Source organism: Anser cygnoides, chromosome 1 (assembly GCF_040182565.1).
Source record: "Anser cygnoides isolate HZ-2024a breed goose chromosome 1, Taihu_goose_T2T_genome, whole genome shotgun sequence".
Taxonomy (NCBI): Eukaryota; Metazoa; Chordata; class Aves; order Anseriformes; family Anatidae; genus Anser; species Anser cygnoides.
Genome location: NC_089873.1, coordinates 45680877 through 45701705, shown reverse-complemented (window position 1 = coordinate 45701705; position 20829 = coordinate 45680877). Strand labels below are relative to the sequence as shown.

The window sequence follows — 20829 nt, the reverse complement described above, 5'->3', positions numbered from 1 at the left end:
ACTTACAGGATTTAGCAAATCTCTATGAATTTTTACAGGTATTTGAGAAGGTCTTAGTCGACCAATCTCCATTAAATCTGTTTGTTTCCTCTTTTTTCTTTACAGTTCTTTCCAGATATTTTTTTGTCTCAGGCTGCCTCAGGAGAGTCGCATCACCAGCTTCCAGTACTGTTTTTTGTGTTTGTGCTCAATTTTATTTATTTATTTATTTTTCTTTCTTTCTTTTTTTTTCTTCCAGCTCCATCTCTAATAAGTCTCCTGAGCTTTCTTTGAAAATTTCATCTGCAACTCCAAATAAACCCTTCTGTATCTCTGATGCTTCTATTTTGATTAAAAAGCCAAGTGACTTTGTTCTAAAGATTGAACAAATTACTTTTGAAGATACGTGGAGACAGGTACTCAACACACACCTGAACTCAAACCTGGTGTACAGAAAAGTAAACGCATTATTTTAAGCTTTTTTTCTGCCTTCATTAACAAGTTGTTCTGAAACTGTTGTAATGGTTAAGTTCCTTCTTGTGTTTACTGAGTAAAAATGAGTTCTGTACAATTTTTCATTAGAGAGGGTATGTTTCTTTCCTCTTCCACTCCCCTCAAATCCTCTGGTTCTTGTATATATATATAAAAGTTTTCCCACATTCTTGGGAAATATTTCTAATATTTTTGTTACTTCATTCTCGTTCAAAGACTTGGCTGAAACTCTTGAGACGTTGAAACAACCTGACATCACCCAAAAAGAAACCTGAAATGTCATGGTACAAGCTTGGCCTTGGAAAGTCAGAAAGTTTGTGAACAACAGTATACGCCCATTTTTAATACAAGTTCTTGCCCAAATCATGTCACTGTGTTCCAGTATAACCCCTTGAGAGAAATGGGCGATTGGTGAGAACCCTGTGAAAATGGTAGGGAAGAAAAATAAAGAAAGAAAGAAAATGGGCAAAGACCATGGACTGATCTTACTGCTCTTGCACACATTCTCCAGGGACAGGGAGTGTCTTATTATATGGTCATACAGTGCTTAGCACAGCATGGCTTTGAACCCTGCTAAGGGTTTTTGGATGTTTTTGAATACCAGTCAAAACTATGCCGTTTAACTGACGGTTATTGTAGTCCTTTGAGAATTTGGCTTGTTCCCACAGGTTTTATTTTTGTCTGCGTTCCCCAGCTACATTTTGGTGTGACTGTTACTGTCACTATTGTACCAGGATGGATCCTCACTGAATTCAGGACTACTTTATTTTTGGATTCAGAGTGTGATGCTCACCTCCCATCATGTGTGCGTGGCTGTGTCTGAGCGAGGCACCTTGGCTTTCCTCCTCAGTCCACAGAGGCTGGTCAGTATGGCTGAGCCATCTCATGACGAAAGAGATACCTGCATTTGGTTACACAGGTATTTCCTAAACTCAGGTGGCTTTATTAGCCAGATCCCCCTTGTCAGCTGTGCTACACATACTTGAAACTGGGAGAGACGAATTCCATCCTGACCTCTACCGTGCTGCTGCTGTCACTTGGCACAGAAAGCCGGTGTGTGGATGGATGCTGCCTAACCTGGCCCCAGGCAGAGCCCTGGGGGCTGCGAGCCCAGCCCAGCAAAGGGGCTGTTGTCCGTTTCTCCCCAGTCTGTGAGTCCCTAACCAGGCCCGCAGACTTGGCCGCATCTGGGGCAGAGCATGAACTCCAGAGCGCACAACAATCCCTCTTCCCCTCGGTCACACCTTCTCTCCCACCCTGTCCTGCCCTTCTCCTTGGCTTGTATCTGCTGCAGTCCCCAGCGCTGTGCCTGTGCCTGCACAGGCTTCTGTCCATGCTGCCAGTTCATTTGCTGGTTTCCCTGTGTTTTTTTTTTTCTTTTTTTTTTTTTTTTTCATTTTTTTCCTGGACATTTCTAGTTTCTTTCTAATTACTGGGGTCGAAGAAGTATGAGAAATTCCTTCCTCAGCTTTTGAATTAGCTTAAAGCATAAGACGAGTGGCATTGGGTCAGCCCAAGGGTTCACAGTTTCTGATGGCTGCCAATAGTCAATGCCAGGGAAAAATGCAGGGTAAGCGATGGTGGTGCTTCCAGCCTGCAGAGGTCTGGCTCAAGGGCTTTTTAAGTCAGAGAAATTGTCTTTGAACCTAAATAAATGAACTTTGACAAACAAGACAGCAGCACGGCGGTGGGGCTGAGGTTGGCATGTCTAATCCTTCCTCTCCCTTCCTCGCTCTTGACTGAACATTGCTGGCTCTCTCAGGCTTCTGTGGCTGTTTTACTTGGGGGTTACTTACAGGAAATGACTCCATTACTTCTGATTAAAAAAAATAAACTTTTTTTTTCTTTTTTCTTTTTTTTTTTCTCCAGAGCTATAACTTCATAGAAATTGGCTGTAGTCATAGAGTAAAGAAGCAGTTAATGAAACTGCTGCAGTATGCAGTGATAAGGCCCCTGTGGCATGCCAACGGTCACAGGGCTGATGCATCTCCATCGTGGTACAGGGACAGTGAGTTTGAGACTTGCACTAAAGATTGTTTCCAATTTGATACTCATTCATCCAGGGCATGGACTCGCTGAGATAACCGGGCTCTGAAGAGCCTTGTAACAAGAACTTCTTTACTGAAAGGGTCGTTAGGCATTGGAATGGGCTGCCCAGAGAAGTGGTTGAGTCACCATCCCTGGAGGTCTTTAAAAGACGTTTAGATTTAGAGCTGAGTGATATGGTTTAGTGGAGGACTTGTTAGTGTTAGGTCAGAGGTTGGACTTGGTGATCTTGGAGGTCTCTTCCAACCTAGATGATTCTGTGACTCTGTGATTAGGAAGCCCTCTGAAAGGTGCAGTCAGAAGTCAGCTCAGAGAGTACACCCCCAAGTTGTAAAGTACAAGCTGATCAGAAGAAACAGTGCAACACCAGAAACAGTGACCAACTTTAGAAACTGGCACAGAAATGGGGGAGGTGGTGGGAAAGGCTGATGGGGAAAGATTTTCTGGGGTGGGAAAAGTTTAGACACCTCTTTTATGAAAGGAAAGATATACAGACAGTATATGCTTACTGATGGCAAGCTCTGATCCTACAGCACTGCATCAAGAAACCAGAGCATTTAGAGACCAGCTGTCCTAAATGAGTACAGCTTTAAGGAACATGAGCCTGAATTTGTTTCCACAGTATGCAGTGACAGCCTAAAACCAAACTCTTTTGAAGTGATCCCATTGGTTTTCAGTCTGCTTTCCTATCTGACTCAATCTGAGAATGTCACCAAGTGGTCCCCGGGTGGAATGGCGAAAACATTATTTTGTTATGAATTCTTGTACCTGCTGTATTTCTAATGTACTGTCCTTAACATGGGCTGCCATATGCTGCTGCTCAAGAGCATGGGAAATCTTCTGTTACGCTGTTTTATTTCTTTATGCAAGCATTCTCTGTCTCTAGAATGTATGAAATACTCAACATCCCTCAGGTGATTTCTGAAATAGCACACAGGTGTACTTTGTAGCTCCCATGTCCTGGAGCCAGCTCCAGGCAAAGCTGGAACAGCAGTGCAGTGCTGTGCAGAGATAGCAGTTTGGACCTAGAGAACAGTACAGCAGTTCCACTAGTGACTCCATCCCTCCTCAAGGAAAATTAGCTGGCCAGGCTGCTTTGCTAAGACATTTGACTGTTTCCCAGTCCAGAGCTATTTTTGTTGGGCATTAACTCTGCAATCTTTACACCCAGTTCTGTTGTACAATGCAGATATGCTCTGTTGCCTGTTTCTGCACTAAATGGATCCGTGGTATAACAGACAACATGACAAATGTTAACCCAGCAGAGGTTATTTTGGTCTGTCTGTTGTGAAATAGTTGTACCCAGATTAGGACAATGCGGAGTAGATCTGGTGACACTTAATAAGTCAAGAAGATCCAGAGCTGGTGGGGTAAATCAGCACATCAGATTTATAATGTGGAAAGAAATAGTTCAATAATGTTCCTACTTCTAAGATGAAAGCAAAGCTCCTTGACTCGGAGAAATGACAACAGCTCAGATAAAGTAGGGCTAGGAAAGCGATGAAACCACTGCACTAGCTTTAAGCTAACTGGCATGAATGCTGGGGAAATATGGACTGCAAAATGCTGCTGGGAAGCTATATAAATTCACCATAGTTTCATGCTTCAGGCAGCTGAAACACCTGTAATCCAGAAAGTGGTATGTATGAAGCAAGTTCCTGCTCTTCAGGTGGGCTCGTGGACTTTCATAGACCACCTCCAATCTTGGATGATGTCTTTTATCTTTTTCCAGTAAGCTTCCAATTGAGCTATTTTTCTAATGGAGTGTGAGTTCCTGCCCATCAGATTAAAGCACAGTGACAAACATCTTGCTTGCCTTGGTTGTTTTTCATGGTTCAGAACTATTTAGAAATAGTTCATGGAGTCCCTGGGGGCTACAGACCACAGGCTAAAAATCACTTAATCATTCTCTTTTTCCCGGTGCCATGCAGATTCCTAGGACACAGCATCTCTTTCAGCAGAAAGACCAGAGTGATACATCTACAAATGCAGTAGTAGCTCATTGGAGGCAGAAGGCATGTTTTTTAGGCCAGATCATTGGGGAGTGTATGGCAAAAGGAACCTGGTAGAGAACAAAAGGACTAAGTGATACTTAGTGTATGATACTGAATTATTTTTTGTTCATTTATTTTTGCATTTGAAACTTTTCTTTGGGTGGCAGGGTGAGGTGATGTAAGGTAAGGTGAGGTAATTGAGTTTATAGGGTAGAAAATACTGGTTAGATTTACTCTCCTGTGGCTAGTTTTATTTTGACTTGTCATTAGGAACAGTCTGTGGCTGTTTCTTTCTTCTTCAATTGTATTTTTAACTTCTGGCAAAGTCACGCAGTCTTGCAGATACTTATATTTATAGACGTCAGAAAACAAAATAAATAAAAATAAGCTATTTGTATCTCTGTGCTTCTGTCATTCAAAGTCATGCCTGTGACTTCCACTGACCTAAACAGGACAAAACAGCTGTTTTTTTTTAAAGCTATGGAGAGCTCTGACAATACTTGATAGTGCTAAAGATATGAAAGATACGATGTATTTCCCCCAAAGCCCCCTGCCTTTGCTTCCAGTAAGAGTAAGTTCTTATTTATGGGACAGCTGTGATGAGATGAAACCCGTGCCATAAGACAGGTCTTCTTCAAGTTAGTCTGTACCAGCAGCTGGCCTTTACTGTAGAAGGAATCACTGCTTCTGTTTAGTGATAATTTATTCTGAGATACACCTGCATCATTGTGGATGAGTGTCCCAGCCACCCTGTCCTGCTCCTGGCCCCAGACACTACGGTGTTGGTCCCCTGGCACACAGTGGGGTGAGCCGTGGGAGGTAGCGGTGCTGCCTACACTCCACATCCAGAGGTCAGGTGTCACTAAACCCACGGTTCCTCTTCCATCAGCTTTTGAAAACTCTCTGAATGTCTCTGAGGAAGAGGAACTTCCTTGTGTTTCGGTGCTAGTAACAGGAGGCTCTGTGTGAGGATGCAGCATGCTATCACCTGCCAGCTGAGGCTTTGCAAGCCAACTGTTGTGCTGTGGGGCAGTTCTGGCAGCTCTCCTTTCCTCACTTCCAGCTGCACTTGTGGGGTAACAGACAAACAGCTGAAGGCTGGAAGATGGCAAAGGGTAGTGGGATGGGTTAGTGATGCTCTCATCACTGGGGTCGTCTTTCCCTGTCACAGCCTCACTCGGAACAACGTCGCACTGAGGCCTGAGAAACAAGCTTGGCCTGATGAGGCTCTGTCAGAGTTTTTAGCTTTTAACAGCCTCTTAAAGAATACCATTGTTGTAAGAGAAGTTTTCTGGCATTTGTGGATTTAAAAAGTCCAATAAAATGTAAGTGGGAAAACATACCGAAGTCACCCTTATTTTCTGTATTTATAGCTCCAGTTCTCACAATACGCCACAGATATTGCTGTCTAACCATACAAGGCTGTGTCCTCAGTAAGAACATCTCTGTGTTAAGAAAATTGCCCTTGAATTTGGCATGGCCAGGACTTGAGTGCTCAGCATAGTATATGTGTGTGTGAACAGTGCACAGTGACCCTTGAAAGAACAGCAGACAGAACTAGTACAAGCACATGGGGAGCCCCAGGAGAGCAGGACATGTTTGCCAGCCACTGTCATCATCCTCCAAAAGGAGCTTAAAGGAGGCAGTTATGTACAGTGGATGGGGAACAAGAACTGGAGAAGGTGTCCACTCACATCATTGCAGCCTTGTAGCCTCCAGCACTGGAACAAAAGTCATACCAGGTCAGTCCCAGGCTTTGCTTACAGATATTGACAGCAAATTCAAGAGGTGGTTTTGCTTCTGCAGCTGGACTTTGCTCTGAAGGAATAGGGGTGTTCTTCACCTTCTTGTTATTTAAGCTGTATTTGCTATAAATGAATTATTAGTGCCTTTCTGATTTGATCCTCACAGAAATCTGCATTTCTCCCTCTGATTCTGCTGTCTTAGATGTGGACCCTGCCTTGGATACCTTTACCCCACCTTGAGCACCCACGGTTTGTCCTATATATGTCTTACCACCCTTTCCGAGGCAGTAAATCCCCACCACAGCCTTGGTTTAGGTAATGCGATGTGTTATATGAAATGGTCTTCTGGTTTGCCATAGCTGACTGAAAGGTTAAAACAACAAACTACTTTGTCCTGTCTAAATTGTTCCTTCTTGCTGGTTACCTCACGGAGGCTAGGACCATTGCATCTCTTTTCATACTAAAGATCGAAACCCCATTGTTTCAATGAGTTTAGCTGGATTTTACTGCTGTGATCAGCTGCTGGGCCTTGGGAGAGCCCAAGGATGATGCTGTGAGAGGTGGTGCCTTGAACAGGAAATGTGGAAAAAAGACTGCTTGCTGGGAGAAAACGGAGTTCCTTGAAGCGGGGCACACAATGACACCTGAACTTCTAAGGCCCCAGAAAATGGCCTTGCTATGGGTTAAATAAGTGTCTGGGAACTCAAGGCTCAAGGTCAGTTTTCAGCAGCAGAGGTTCTGACCCTGTGTGCAGGGGAAGGTCATGAAGCATTTATCTTTTATCTTGATACTACTGGAAGGATGCAGTAATTATTTTATCTGCCCACAGGAACTTTACTAACCCAACTTCCGTAACTTATACTAATTACCACCATGTCCTATCTGAATACTTGGAACAGAGGCTTTAAGTAACACAGACATAAAAACGAACAAACAAACAACAACAATAACAACAAAACAACTTCCATCTAACACTTATTGCAGTGAATTGTAACTACATTTAAAGGTAGAATATCTCCTGACCTCTCTAGCTGAGGAAGGATTTAAAGCTTTTAAGATTCTTTGAGCAACGTTCTTTGAGTCGTAACATGGAACCCATCATTTGCTGTTGAGTGTAACTAGCCAAACAATGAATGAACACAACATCCTCTGCTTTGGGGCACCAAGAATATGAGAAGTAGGAAAACTTTTCTTTTGCCAGCATAGTACTACTGTCTCTACCAAGGCAAGCATCAAGGAAACTTGCAGTTGACAAGTGACAGCAAGCAAAATTACTGTTTTTTTTTTTTTATTCTTAGAAACACGAAAGGAGTCACTTCTATTTATTTCTTTATTTGATTTGAACAGACTTACTGTGTGAACTCCTTGCCTAAGGGTTCTGTGGGTCGTAAAGGTTTCTGTAGGTTCAGAAAGTGTCTGGACTGAGTTGTGAAGGAAAAATATACTAAGTGCTATGAAACACAAGGACATCAACTCTGGCTCAGGATGTCCTGGAGTGTAAATCACTGGAAGCTCCATGATCATGTTAGTAGTATACTGCTACACGTTGCCACCTTCTTGTATCTTCTCCTTTGCATCCATTACTGGCCACAGCTGGAGATAGAGTATTGGGCTGGAGGGATCTTTTGTCTGATTTGGTAGAGACACTTCTGTTATGCTTTTCTGATGTTTCTGATAGAAGATGGACATACAGAAGACAGCAACAAGAAGACTTGTTCCATAACAACAAGCTAGAAATTTTGCAGGGCCTATGTCAGAGTGATACTGTTATAATGTACGTGCTAATCTCCATTTTCCTGAAGACTTTTGGTGTGCATCTGTAGGGACATAAAAGCTATCATATCTAAGCACAGCTCTTGCTCATGGGCTCCCACCAGTGCACCAATGAGTAAGGATGGGTGACAGACTGTCAGAGCCACCTGGGATCATCCTGTGTATCTCTGGCTTGAAAACTTCTATAGTGGTCCTGCACAAGAGCACTGAACTGCCTGAGCCACAGATGTAAGCCAGAACATATATATCTTCATCCCCTGTTATGCACCCTTGATTTGATGATCTACAAGGCACAGATCACATGGAAAGTTGTTTCTGAGGTTCTTTATTTCCTCTGTCAGAAATGAGCAATGTGATTCTTATCTGAAATTCTCAAACAACAGTTTCCAGCCACCGGATCTGATTTTACTTTTGCTGCTTGGAAGAAAACCTCCTTTTTTATCTGAAACTTGTTCCTATGAACACATTGCCAGGTCTGACCAAATGGCCTTTTAACCATCTTCTTAGTAAACCAAACAAGGGTTATGGATCCATGATAGAAAGTAATGAAGCCATTTCAGGTTACTAAATACTACTCAGCAGCTGAAATGCAGTGATGGGTTGTGTGCGTGCTCTGAGCTTGCTGCAAGAAGAAAGGATAAATGCAAGCATAAACCACCATAAACTGTTTTTTATTGGGCAATTGGAGCAGCCAAAGAGGTCACCTTCTCTAACTCAGTCGATGAACAGTAACTTTTGGAGCTACAACAACTCCCTTGCTTTGAGCGTGTAGCTGAGCGCTGAGCTAGTTTACCCTCTGTGTGTGCGTATTCTGTGTCTCATCACAAATCTCGAGGGACTAAAGGGGCCCTGGAGACAGATTTATCTTCTCATTTTTAAACAGTGTCAAAATGAAGATGCATAAAGGGCACTGAATGGCTTTTGTACTGTAGTGTAGCTCCCAGCCACAGTTCCAGTTTTGCAGCAAACCAGGAGATTTGCACTATTGGGACCACTCGGGACCTTTATTTGGTGCTCAGAGAGAAATTCCAGGCAGTCTCCACAGTTTGACTTTTCTCAGTCCTTCAAAAGAAGTGATTTAAAATTTGCTCTGTAATTAAATTATTATAACTAGCAGCAATTTCCTCCTGTTTGCAATTTAGTTCATATTAAATTTGTCTCCATCATTTTTGTCTGCATAAACTTGGGAATCTTGTTTTTAATTGACTAATTTAGATAGATCAAGAGAGAGGGTTCTTCTGGGAGTAGGCACCCGAAGGCTCCAAACTTCTCATCTTGAATCACCATATCAGCCCAGGCCAGGGTAGTGAGGATAAGGAAATCGTTCCTTCTGTAGGGTTTATCAAGAATATCTTGGCATTAGCGTAGCTCTATATTCAGGCTAAACACTGCTTGAAATTCTTGTGAAAGCAGAATTTATATAGAGAGATATGGAGAGGCTACATGTGCGAAGGATATAAAACCATAGCACTTTTTCAGTGAGGTAATTCAGTGATTTGCAGTGGGTTGGTTTTTATTTCTGGAGCCTGACCTGAACCAAAGCCTGTGGAAGTCAGTGGAAAAGCTCCCAAGAGACTTCTGGCTTTAAGTCAAGGAATTAACTTGTATGTCTTAGTGCCGTAGGATATTATTGAACTAAAGAGCTTATTAACATTAAAAATGGGATTAGGCATTAACAGGAAAGTATGCAAAGAGGTTACATGACTGGGATAAAGCTGCAAAGCTTTATTCTGCCTTTCAGCGAAATGGTCCCAGAATGTAGCCAAGGAAAAATAATTGCACATCATAGTATTAGGCACAATGAGGTGTATCTTATATCTTCCAAAGTGGAGAAATCTAGCACTAAAGGTAGGATGTGGAACTAAAATCCCACAGGTTTATTCCAAGTAACAGTTCTTGCTCATCAGTGCAATGAAAATGTCTCATGCAACTTGGTGCTGCTTCTTTTGAGCCTTGCATTTTTGCTTTTTATTTTTTCTGAATGAGCTTTTCTCCCTTAGCTCCTAGGAAATCAGCAAAGGACTCCCAGTACTGCGGGGAAGAACCCTTCAGAATGGGCAGACACTGGAGGAAAGAGGGGCAGGGAGGGAGACGGAGAGGGGGAGCAGCGAGCACAGTGCTGGCGGCTGACGTGTGGGGATGAGACCCCACACCTCAGCTTGACGGAGGCTTGCTTTGGGCTGCTGCTTACTGTAGGTATGACTGCAGCGTGCTTCCTTAGCTCATGGTGAAGGGGGGGCCACGGGCACTCGGGTGGCTCTCCCTCTCCTGCAGCGGTGCCTGGGCAGCGGGCGGTGGTGGCAGCCATTTGGTGCCTGCAAAAGGTCATGGGCAGGCACAGCCGCCTCTCCCTGAGGGCTCGCTCGTGTACATCTGAGACAATGGCTCCTGTTTTTCTTTCTTTCTTTCTTTTTTTCTTTTGGTCTTTTTTTTTTTCTTATTTTATTTTTATTTTTTGTTTCCATAGAAATAATGAATCCTGACAGGTAACAGGGAGCAGTGGTGAAAGCTCATCTCCAACATTTTTCTTACATCATATGAATGTCTTTCATTTCTCTACTGGTCTATTTATGTCTTGTTATCGGAAGCTTACAGATAGCTGCTAAACAGAGCTACCTGTGTATTTAGCTTTGCTATTGTAATGGCAACATAAATTTGGCTGAAGAGTGTGGCTGGAAGAGTGGCTGAGGAGTGGCTGGAAAGTTGCCTGCTAGAAAAGGACCTGGGTGTGCTGCACATGAGCCAGCAGTGTGCCCAGGTGGCCAAGACAGCCAATGGCATCCTGGCTTGTATCAGAAATAGTGTGGCCAGCAGGACCAGGGAAGTGGTTGTCTCCTTGTACACGGCACCGGTGAGACTGCACCTCAAATATTGTGCTCAGCTTTGGGCCCCTCACTACAAGGAGGATATTGAGCGGCTCAAACATGTGAAGAGAAGAGCCATGAAGCTGGTGAGTGGACTAGAAAACAATAGTTGTGAGGAGACTGAGGGAAGTGGTAGTGTTTATTGTGGAGAAAGGAGACTGAGGGGAGACCTCATCAGTGTCTACAACTACCTGAAAGGAGATTGCAGTGAGGAGGGTGTTGGTCACTTTTCTCCGGTGGCAAGTGATAGTATGCGAGGAAATAGTCTCCAGTTGTGCCATGGGAGGTTTAGATTGGATATTAGGAATAATTTCCTTACAGAGAGGGTGGTCAAGCACTGGAATGGGCTGCCCAGGGAAGTCCCAGTCCCTGGAGGTTTTACAAGTTGTGTGGACACGGCACTAAGGGGCATGGTGTAGTGATGGGAGTCAGTAGGTCAGGCTGATGGTTGGACTTGATAATCTTGAAGGTCTTTTCCAACCTAGACTATTCTATGATTCTATTTCATATGAAAAACAAACTTAGACTCTCTGTACATCACTATTGCATAGCTTGCAAGAAAGCCATAATGGTGATGGCCGGAGAGACTGCCCTGCCTCCTGCTGGAGTTACAGCTGATCCATACCAGATGTTCTCTGCAGGGGATTCTTGGATGCTTTTTACAGTCCCATTGCAAATGTCCTGAGTAACAGAGCCCTCCCACTTCCCATGGGACAAGAGACCAGCTTTCCCAAGGAAGGCATTTTTTAAGACTTCCTGATAACATCTACTTAAAATTTTGCTTATTATGTTCAGATAGGTTTTCCCTTGGGCCATCCTAGGTAACATTTGCCCTCCTTCATTATCTACTTACAGAGGGGAATCACAACTCCACTTGGCTTTTTTTTTAGGGGGCTGCGCATGCCGGAGCAAATTCCCTGCTCTCTGTAGAGTCCTTACAACTCCATTCCCTCTTCTTTCTATCTGTATGTTTCTTTACTCTCCCTCCCCTTTTCACATTAGCTTGAAATGCTTAACAGTTTATCGGCCTCTGTCCTCAAAATGCCTGGGCCTGAATGCAGCTTTCTGCTTGAGGATGCTACAGTGTTAAGCTCCTCTCAGGATTTTCATAACATAGCTCCTTGTGGTGCTATTTCTGTACACACAGTCTTAGCCCAGAATTGCTTTGTTTGCTTACCATATTTGATTCCAATTGCCGACTTGTTTTTCCCTTGCTCTTGTTTGGGCCTGGTGCTTACCAGAACTTCTGATCTGTGTTTGAAAGGTCTGTTCCCTGATGCCTGTATCTGTGTGTTCCCCATCCTGACTGTTTGTGTGACCTAGTCATATTACTAGCATTTTCAGGACCCTTGTCCTGCATCTCCACAGCCCCCCCTTGCTACTGAAGTTTGGTATCCAGGGGCTGAAATATCACACTGGTTTGGAGATCAGGCTTAATACTAACTCATTAATTCCCAGTGATGCATTTACAAATTGTCTAACATGGAAAGACCTTGATCCCAGTGAGGGTTTCTTGTAAAACTTCAACTGTTAACACCAGATTTAACACTCTTTGTTGTTTCTCATGTTGTTGGCTTGAGGCTGTTTTTCTTCCTTTATTCTCAGACCTGCAGCCCCGCTGGTGCAGACAGATGCAAGCTTGCTACGCCTGTGCCAGCAGCTGCCTGGATGGTAAGGTGTACAGGATGTCTGCTGGACAGGTTCAAGATGACTGGTATCCAGCTAGCTTGTGAGATGAGCAGAAAGAGCTTGCCTTCTCTTTGTGCCTAGAGAAACCAGCGTGGGGTTTTGTGGAAGCAATGCGTGTTTGTGCTTGAGGTCGCTTGGGAACCCCTGTGTGACTGAGGAACTGGCCCTGTCTCCTATCTGCCTATAACCTGCTGTGTCCCTCTTCACCCCCTGTAAGCCTGCATAGATCACACTTCCAAGAGATGTTTGCTAACAGCTTACGTTGGAAAGGGCGTTAACAGTCCAGGGATCTCCATCCTTTGCTCCTTCTAATGTTTCAGTCCTCACCAGAGGTAGGGGGAAACAAAACACAGGCTATTGAGATCTTCATATGGGTCTTTTCCTAGTAACACAAGGCACCTGGCTGTGGTGGGCTGCTGTTGGAGCTGATTTAGACTGTCCTTACCTGGGGAACATCTGCTCATATTCTTGAAGAAATCCTTCTTTCCTATGCACATTTCTTATGCTCACTGCTGTCTGAACCAAGCTCTGCTGCCAGTGCTCCCCTGGCTAAAGTCACACTCTTAACAGGATAATGAAGTTCATCTCTTTGTGCTCTCTGGTCTACCATCAGGACCGGCTGGTGTCTGTTGCATACATGCTGGTGATTATGATACTCATTCACCCTGTTTACAGCTTCGGAAGTGTGGGAGAGACCCTCAGAAAAATGCTGGAGACAAGGAAGTGTTTGCAAATGCCTGAAGGCAATGAGCCTTCATAGTGGAAGTATCAGTTTCACCCAGCGGGGCTAGCAAGGGGCAAAAATCCACCACAGGGATTTTTGTGCTAGACTCCAGGAAAGGGAAGCACGTAAAAAATAGGAGTGCTTTTTAAAGATATGCTAAATGTTGCCACTGGTAGATTAAAATCCTATGTGCCCCCAGTATAGGAACTTCAGCTCTCCCCAACCTACTACAGGTGGTTGGCAGATGGTGTGGAGAAGCCTGGGAGCTCTAAGTGCTCACTGCCTTGGGCAGGCAGGACAACCTCTGGAGGTGGCCAACATCAGTGCACTAAGCTTTAACAGCTTTAACAGCTCTTTTTTTTTTTTTTTAAGAGCCTTGCTTTAACAACCCTCATTGTTCCTCAGATGTCCAAGCTGAGGCCTTGGATCTTACCATCTGAGCGAGATCAGATTGAGAGAGGGTGAGACTCACTAATGAGTAGCTGCAACCAAAAGCAAGGACAGCGGTATTTTGAACACCAAGACACAATGTTAAGAACTCTCATAAATCAGGTACAGGAGACATCAAAGTAGTGAGAACATTAATTTTTCTAGCTCTCAGAATCCCAATTATAAAATAGAAAAATATCCCCCACAACACACAAGGATATTGTCAGAATACATTTTTCAGTGTACCACGCCATCTTGATCAATACCATAGGAAAATGAGATAGTGGCTTGATACTGAGGTACTGGTTTGCAAATTGTTAAATTGTTGTAGGATGGGATCTTGCAATGAGCATCTTCAGGTCTGAAGAACCCAGCTCACACTGAAGATTTTTTTTTTTAATTGGTATTCCTGAGGTGATTTAGATACTTTGTGGGAGGAAAAGCAATACACATGTTCCTAGCTTTTCCCAAGGTTAATGCTTCTTTTTTTTTCCAGACGTTTGAGTTTATTTAACTGTTTCACTAGAGACAGAAACAGAGGTCAGCGAGGATAGGACTCATCTTTGAGGGCCCTCTTGGTGTGATACAGAATTTTCCAAGCTAAAGCTAAACGTGGCTTCAAAGTTGGGACTGTTAAATAGCAGTAACCACATGAAAGGAAGTTTCCCTGGCTTTCAAAGTGTTGTTAGGAAAGGATTTATTAAAAAAAATAAAATAATTAAAGTCTCCTCTTGGCTAACTGGTATTTGTCTCTCTCAGGATAGACATCCAAAAGACTTTGGATTAGATACTCAGCAATGAGGTGCAAGAAAGCACCTCCAAAGATGGTGCAAAAGAAAACACTGAGACCTAGCAGCACGTTACCAGCAGGCAATTGACCCTGTCTTGAAACTTCTTTGAAGGTTTAGAAAGTTCAGCATCAACAAGAAGCAAAGGGAGATGAATGTTTGCAGCTCTCCTTTGCAGTCACAGCAAAGAGGGGGAACTGAGTGGCATGCATGTCTCTAAGTCCTTTATTGCTATGGGGTAGAAGCATGCTGACACTCAGCTGCACAGAGTCCCAAAAGACAAAACTGGCTAAAAGATTTCAGCCTTGAGGAAATTGTGTGCACCACGCCTGGGAGAATACACCAATCATCACTCAGAGAAGAATTGCTTCTCAGATGATATCACGGTTAAGACTTTATTGCCTATTGTTTGGAGATAAATAGCTACTTTTCTCTCATGAGGAGTGGTGACTGGCACTCAGAGCTTTCCTAAGGCAAGGATTATAGAATGAAAAGCTGAATCATCTGCCTTTCTCTGGATATGTTTTGTAAGTAAATCAGACTACATTTGTAGGATTTTTAAAACATGTTTAATTTTTTTATTGCTTTTGACTTGTTTTTATAGTAAAAGAACAAATAACATATTACAATGTATATAGACTGAAGTCCTTCAACAAGCTATTTAAATATATTTGCTTTTTATACCACAGCCATCTCTCACTGCTTGAGAAATTAAAGCTTCAGGGGTTATATCTCTTTAGAAAAAACTCGGACCCTCAGACAAAACAACTGTGAGGATGTTTAAAGACTCTTCTTCTAAGTCTTGGAACTCCTTACAAGTACAAGAACAAATGTAATCCCTATTACTGCATAGAAATGAATTTTTAAGTTAACTAACACACTGTGGTGACTCAGAACATCTTCTGGCAAAGCTCTTCAGCCAAGCATGAGACTGGGGTATGTGTGCATTCCCGCTGGAGGTGTGGTTCTCTGATGGGAGCAGGGGTTATGGCAGTCAGATGTGGAACTACATCAGGACCTTCCCATTTGCTGAAATTCTTCAGTCTCTGGACTAGGGAGAACTTTGTTTTTACACCAGTATTTCGTGACTGAGAATCTCACTATTTTTGTACTGCTTTCCCAAGGTCTGGGATGATAATGGAGCAAAAGGACTAATTCAAATGTTCTTCTGTTGGTGTATTCCTGCTTAAAATAAGGAAAAACGCCGTGAAAATAGAGGCAGCCAGCTTGCAGGATCACAAACTGGATCCAATGGGTCTTTTCCCATATAGAAGAGGACAGACTGAGAAAGTAAAATAAGGATCACATGCGACAAGATGGCGTAACGTGAGGGAAATCACAAGAGCATTGACATAGGAACATTCACATTTAACCACAAAAGGAGAGGGCTAGCACAAGCTTGAAGAAAAATGAAATCAGTCTCCTGCAGTAAAAGCTAAATAAAATGTCACTTACATTCAGAACACTTAGGGAAGGAAGAACAACCTTAAAAGGTCAGAAAGATGTGAGAAATGAGGAGTGAGCAGAAAGCATGGACCGCCTCTGCCCAGGGAAATATTGTGTACAGCAATTAGCTAAATGGTACATGACTTCAGTGCTGTGATTGTGCTGCTGGTCTGAACCCTCGCTGGTTTACTGCTGTTGCTAATGACAGGAGTGCTGAATAATAAAGCTCTACTCTGGACTGCCAGCAAGAATTTCCTTTAGCTTTTAGTGCTGAAGCTATATTTTAAATGAAAACTGCTAGCTTTTACTTCTGGCATGACATTAGCTGATAACTATAGCACAGCCACGGATTTATAGCAATGCTTTATGCGTGGGGATCGATCTTGTAGGCAGGAATTGCTGTCCTCTCCACAGCCATTCCTTGCTCCTGTGAACATGCTCAGCATAGGAAAGATAAGCCGGGGGAGGCAGTTCATATGCAAGGAGGCTTGTGAAGCTGAAGGCAATGATTAAAAATGCCATTTCCCCTTCTGAATATCACATAGCTACAACAATGCTTGCTCCTTGCCTCTGACCAAAATGAACCCCCTTCCTTAATGCCGAGGCAGCAGGGAGTCTCCGTGCCTTCCCTGAGCACTTAAGTGGTTACAAGTGCCTCCCTGCTCACCAGTGCTCAGGATGCCAGAGACCAGGAGACAAAAATCGATGAGGTTAAGTGGATTTGCTCCGTGCTTGCCTGCAAATCCTAGTCTCCCCCTGCCTCCCCACCTGCTCTGCTCTTATCTCTCCTGGGGGAACAACCATTTGCCTGCTTGTCCAGACAGGCTTTGGAGCTTGAAGCTGCCAGAGGGTGAAGGGAAAAGCCTTCCTGCTGATGGGTGGGATGAAGAGAGAATTGTCTGTGCTAAATACAGGAAAGAGAGAGCAAGTAATTCAATACCATCTTCTGCTAGATGAGGTGGGACTACTGGCACTGTCTGGTGGCAAACTGTAATGTCTTCTGAACCAGCATCATGTCCCAGGGAGCAAACTCCTCATGTAAATATGTATGGCTTTAGGGACAGTACAAATGTCACACAGGAGCCTGCCATTGAAGGAGAGGACACCCAATGCCATTTGGAGTGTTGTTTCTTTGGAATCCCAACCACTCAGGTTCACAAAGGAATTAGAAAGATTAATTAATTCATTTAGTTTTTGATCTCAGACACACGTGTTTTCATTCAGCATTACTAGAACAGCCAGAATCTTCTGGCTCATAAGCTGGTGGGTAGTACAGCAGAGAGAACATTTCAGAGCCCTTTCCCCCTTTCTTGATGAGGTGAACCTCAGCAGCAGATTCCTTATGGTGAACCCCTGGGGAAGGCTCTCCTGCTACTTAAAAACGCCTTAATGGCTGAACTACTTACTCTGATTCTGTTCTCTACAGATACAGTCTCAGCATTTAATTGTTGGTCCAGATAACCTGGGAACATACCCGTGGAAATACTACATAGAAAGCTGTCAGGAAGGGAAGGAAGAAAAAAGAATGGGCTTGATATAATGAGGGCATACATGCACACCCATGCACACACTATCTCAGCTAACCAGGGGAAAGGTTCAAATAAAGCCTCCCATTTTCTCCATACACATGAAGATCTACAATAGTGGGAGAGGACAGGGTATGGTGCAGGGAGATATTAAGACATTTTCAGTAGTTTCATCACATGGAGCATGCAGTCTGTTCAGGGTCCTGAATAACTTCTTTGACAAATTAATTTGCAAAGGACTTTCTCAAAACTAGCTCTTACAAAATCACCCTGTCCATGAACAGGTGGATGTAAGGGCCAAAATTCAGTGTCAAAGGTGATGAAGACCATGGTGGGATCTGCAGAGTCACCAGATGACACCAGTAGAGATGCCGGGGCTTTAGATGATCCCAAACTGGGCCAGCTCGTGCAGTTCCAGATGGCTGAAAGCTTCCCATGGGCAAATCACTGTGATATCTGCAAAACAGAGAGAATCAGAAATGGGTTCTGGTCATGGCACTTCCTGGACTTCTTTTGTATGAACAGAAAGGCTGCTTTAGTGAGGAAACATTCAGATGTGGGAAGAACAAGAAAAATGAGACTCCACTTGAAGACTGAATGAGCTGATGAGCTCTTTACGTTTGGTACTACCTACCAGACTGAACCAGGTCACTGTATTTTCTCCTGTGCCATCTTTCTCTGTGAACAAGACTACGGTCTCCTCAGTATCTAGACTAGTGTGAAAATTCATCCTGGTTATGGGGTTTCTCCTGTTCTTATAAACTGCCTGTAACCAACCTGTGATATCCTGGAAAACATGCAATCTTAAATCAGATGCTGAATAATTTGGTCTACAGCACTTAGGATCTGTAACTCATTGATAGGGGCAGCTGTTATTGACATCTAAGTTTTAACTGGCTACAGGTCATCCAGTGTGTGTTTCTCAATCCCAGATGGGTGCCTAAAATTCTTAAAATTAGGATTTTGGTGATAACATAAATACTCAACCATCTGAGATTTAGTTCCTGTGATTTTTGCTATTAATAGCTTAGCATTTGGCATTTCTTTGAGAACCTCATGCTGCTGAAATTCTAAGCCAGAGTATTAGCAGAAAACAAAGACAAACAAGCACATTTGCAGCCAAGTGAAAGTATTCAAAAATGGAAGCATGCCTAAATAGACTTTCTACCTTGTGGTGTATGTAAGCGTAAGCATGACCGTGGCAGCTTGCGGAGGGAGGACTAGCCCCCCCTCCGTGAGCTACGGAGAGGCCAGGCAGACAGAGCCCAGCTCAGACAGTACTCTCCCGTGCTGAAGCAAAGTTACACTTGTGTTAAAGAGGGCATGAAGACAGCATCCCGCAGCGCTTACCTGTGCCCAGCCCCTCCATGCCTGGGATGTCATCTCCAAACCTAGGGGAGAGAAGAGCAGGTGAGGGGTGAGTTTGGGCCAGCAGCACCCAGGAAATGGGGAGGTGCCCTGCAACCCCAGCCAGGGAGGGAGGAGTGTGGGCAGCAGACGATGAGAAGCAGCTCAGGGCTGGGGTGGGCCAGCACCACAACAGGAGAGCTGATGGCACCGTGGGACAGGGGAAAACCTCCTGGATCCTTGTGTGGGGGAAGATGGTGCCACAGAAGCCCAGCTGAGCAGTGGGGAGCAACCCAACTTGGACAGTTTCTCTTCTTTCCAAAATGCCCTTACCCTTTTACTCCTTTTTTAGGAGGCTTGCTCTTGAACTGCCTTGTCTGTCTCTGCTTGAACTTGGGAGGCCCCTTGCGTGGTGTGGTGGGACCAGTCGGAGCATCTCCAGTGTTGAGGTTGGTGGTGGGATTCTCACTCATTGCTGGGCTGTTCTGTGTGACAGGAGTATGCCACGCTCAGATCCCTCTGTCTGCAAGATAACAGCAAGGACTGACGCAACACTCTGCTTATCATTTCTAGGTATCAACAGTCTTGTGACAGAATAATTATGAGAAGTATAATTGTGACAGAATTAAACATAAAGACATTAAACAAAAAGAAAGACCGTAATGTATACGAAGTAAGCAGAGTGGCACTGATTTTCATCAATGCATGCTAGAATTAAGATACCAAACTATGAACACTCCTGCACAAAAAGACACTTAATTCCACAGTCCGATGACTTGCAGAGTTATGGAGAGTTAAATCTTCTTTTGTCTCAGACAAGGCTGCTGCAGCATCTTGCCCCAGAGTTTGCGCAGAACCAGGCAGGTAATGCCAATGTTGTTTGTATTCCAGTTTGCTTTGCAGTGCTGGTGCTTTTACTTACCAGTTCTGGATATGACTACTAGGAGCCACAAAGACACACATAGGGATTTATGGCTTAGAGAAGTGTCCTGTCCTTGGGAAATACAATATACTTCATCTGTTCTTGTACTTGTGCCTAAGTGTTGCCTCTTGCACACGGAGGAAGATGCGATGCTGACCTAGATGGGCCCTTACTCTGGGTGCAGCTGCAATTAGGGCCTCAAGTTTGTCAGTACCAACCTTACGGGAAACAGTACAGGATCTCCGAAAGATTGTAAAGAAGGCCAAGGCAAAGCATTGGAGACTGGTTTAGATGGAATTTAGTTTCTTAGGATGTAGGAGATCAAAGCCTGTAACTTTCCCCAGAAGTGTTGTCCATTTTGATGGTTTTAAGCACTATGTTACATAGATTGACCCCCTCTGTACCACACTGTGCATGAGCCAAGCTCCACATCACAGAGGCTACCTAAGTGTCAGGTAGCAGATCTCGGGGGTGGGGGACGACACGTCTCCTGCCTGAGGGCAGAGCTGCTGCACTGAGGACCCTTTGCTCCCCCCCAGAGAGGACAGCAATAACTTCCACCAGTGCCCAAGGGGCAGCTCCCAGCCCTTGGTCAAATTTTGTGCTAATTAGTATGCTAGAGTAGTCTGACCACATCCATTTATGGACAAAAATAAATGCCAATTTGTTCTCCCCTCCCCGAAGTCACATCCTTCCCCATGACCATTACATAATTGCTCTCCCCAGGTTTTTGTCCCTGTGCAGCCAGGCTGATGGAATAGCCGATGGAATTAACTTCAGGATTTTAGTACTGAAGGCTAATCCCATTATGTCACCATAGTGCTCTGGCCTGATCCCCAGTATCACCTGCAGTGACACTCCAGACTTTTAATCTCAGAACTATGAATGCCATCAAAGATTCTTTTTTCCTTCATAATTTGAAGGCAGCCCATATCTTTGACAGTGCTCGAAATAGCCAGAGTGCTGGAAAGCAAGGCCTGAGAACAAGGCAAAAGAGAATCCAGGCAATCCTCCTGTGTCACTGCCAGATCAGTGCAAGGCAAAGAGATGTGTTTCTGTATCCAT

The 20829-nt window shown here is 44.0% G+C and overlaps 1 protein-coding gene across 1 annotated transcript; it reads right to left on the bottom strand.

Moving 5' to 3' along the window:
- Positions 1 to 17079: 17079 nt before the first annotated feature.
- On the bottom strand, positions 17080 to 19315 carry PDE6H (phosphodiesterase 6H). Its single transcript, XM_013196403.3, has 3 exons — positions 19176 to 19315; positions 18846 to 18886; positions 17080 to 17951 (listed from the first exon to the last, which is right to left on the bottom strand). The coding sequence occupies exons 1-3, from the start codon at positions 19313 to 19315 to the stop codon at positions 17875 to 17877; spliced, it is 258 nt and encodes an 85-aa protein (XP_013051857.1). The 3' UTR covers positions 17080 to 17874.
- Between the last annotated feature and the right edge of the window lie 1514 nt (positions 19316 to 20829).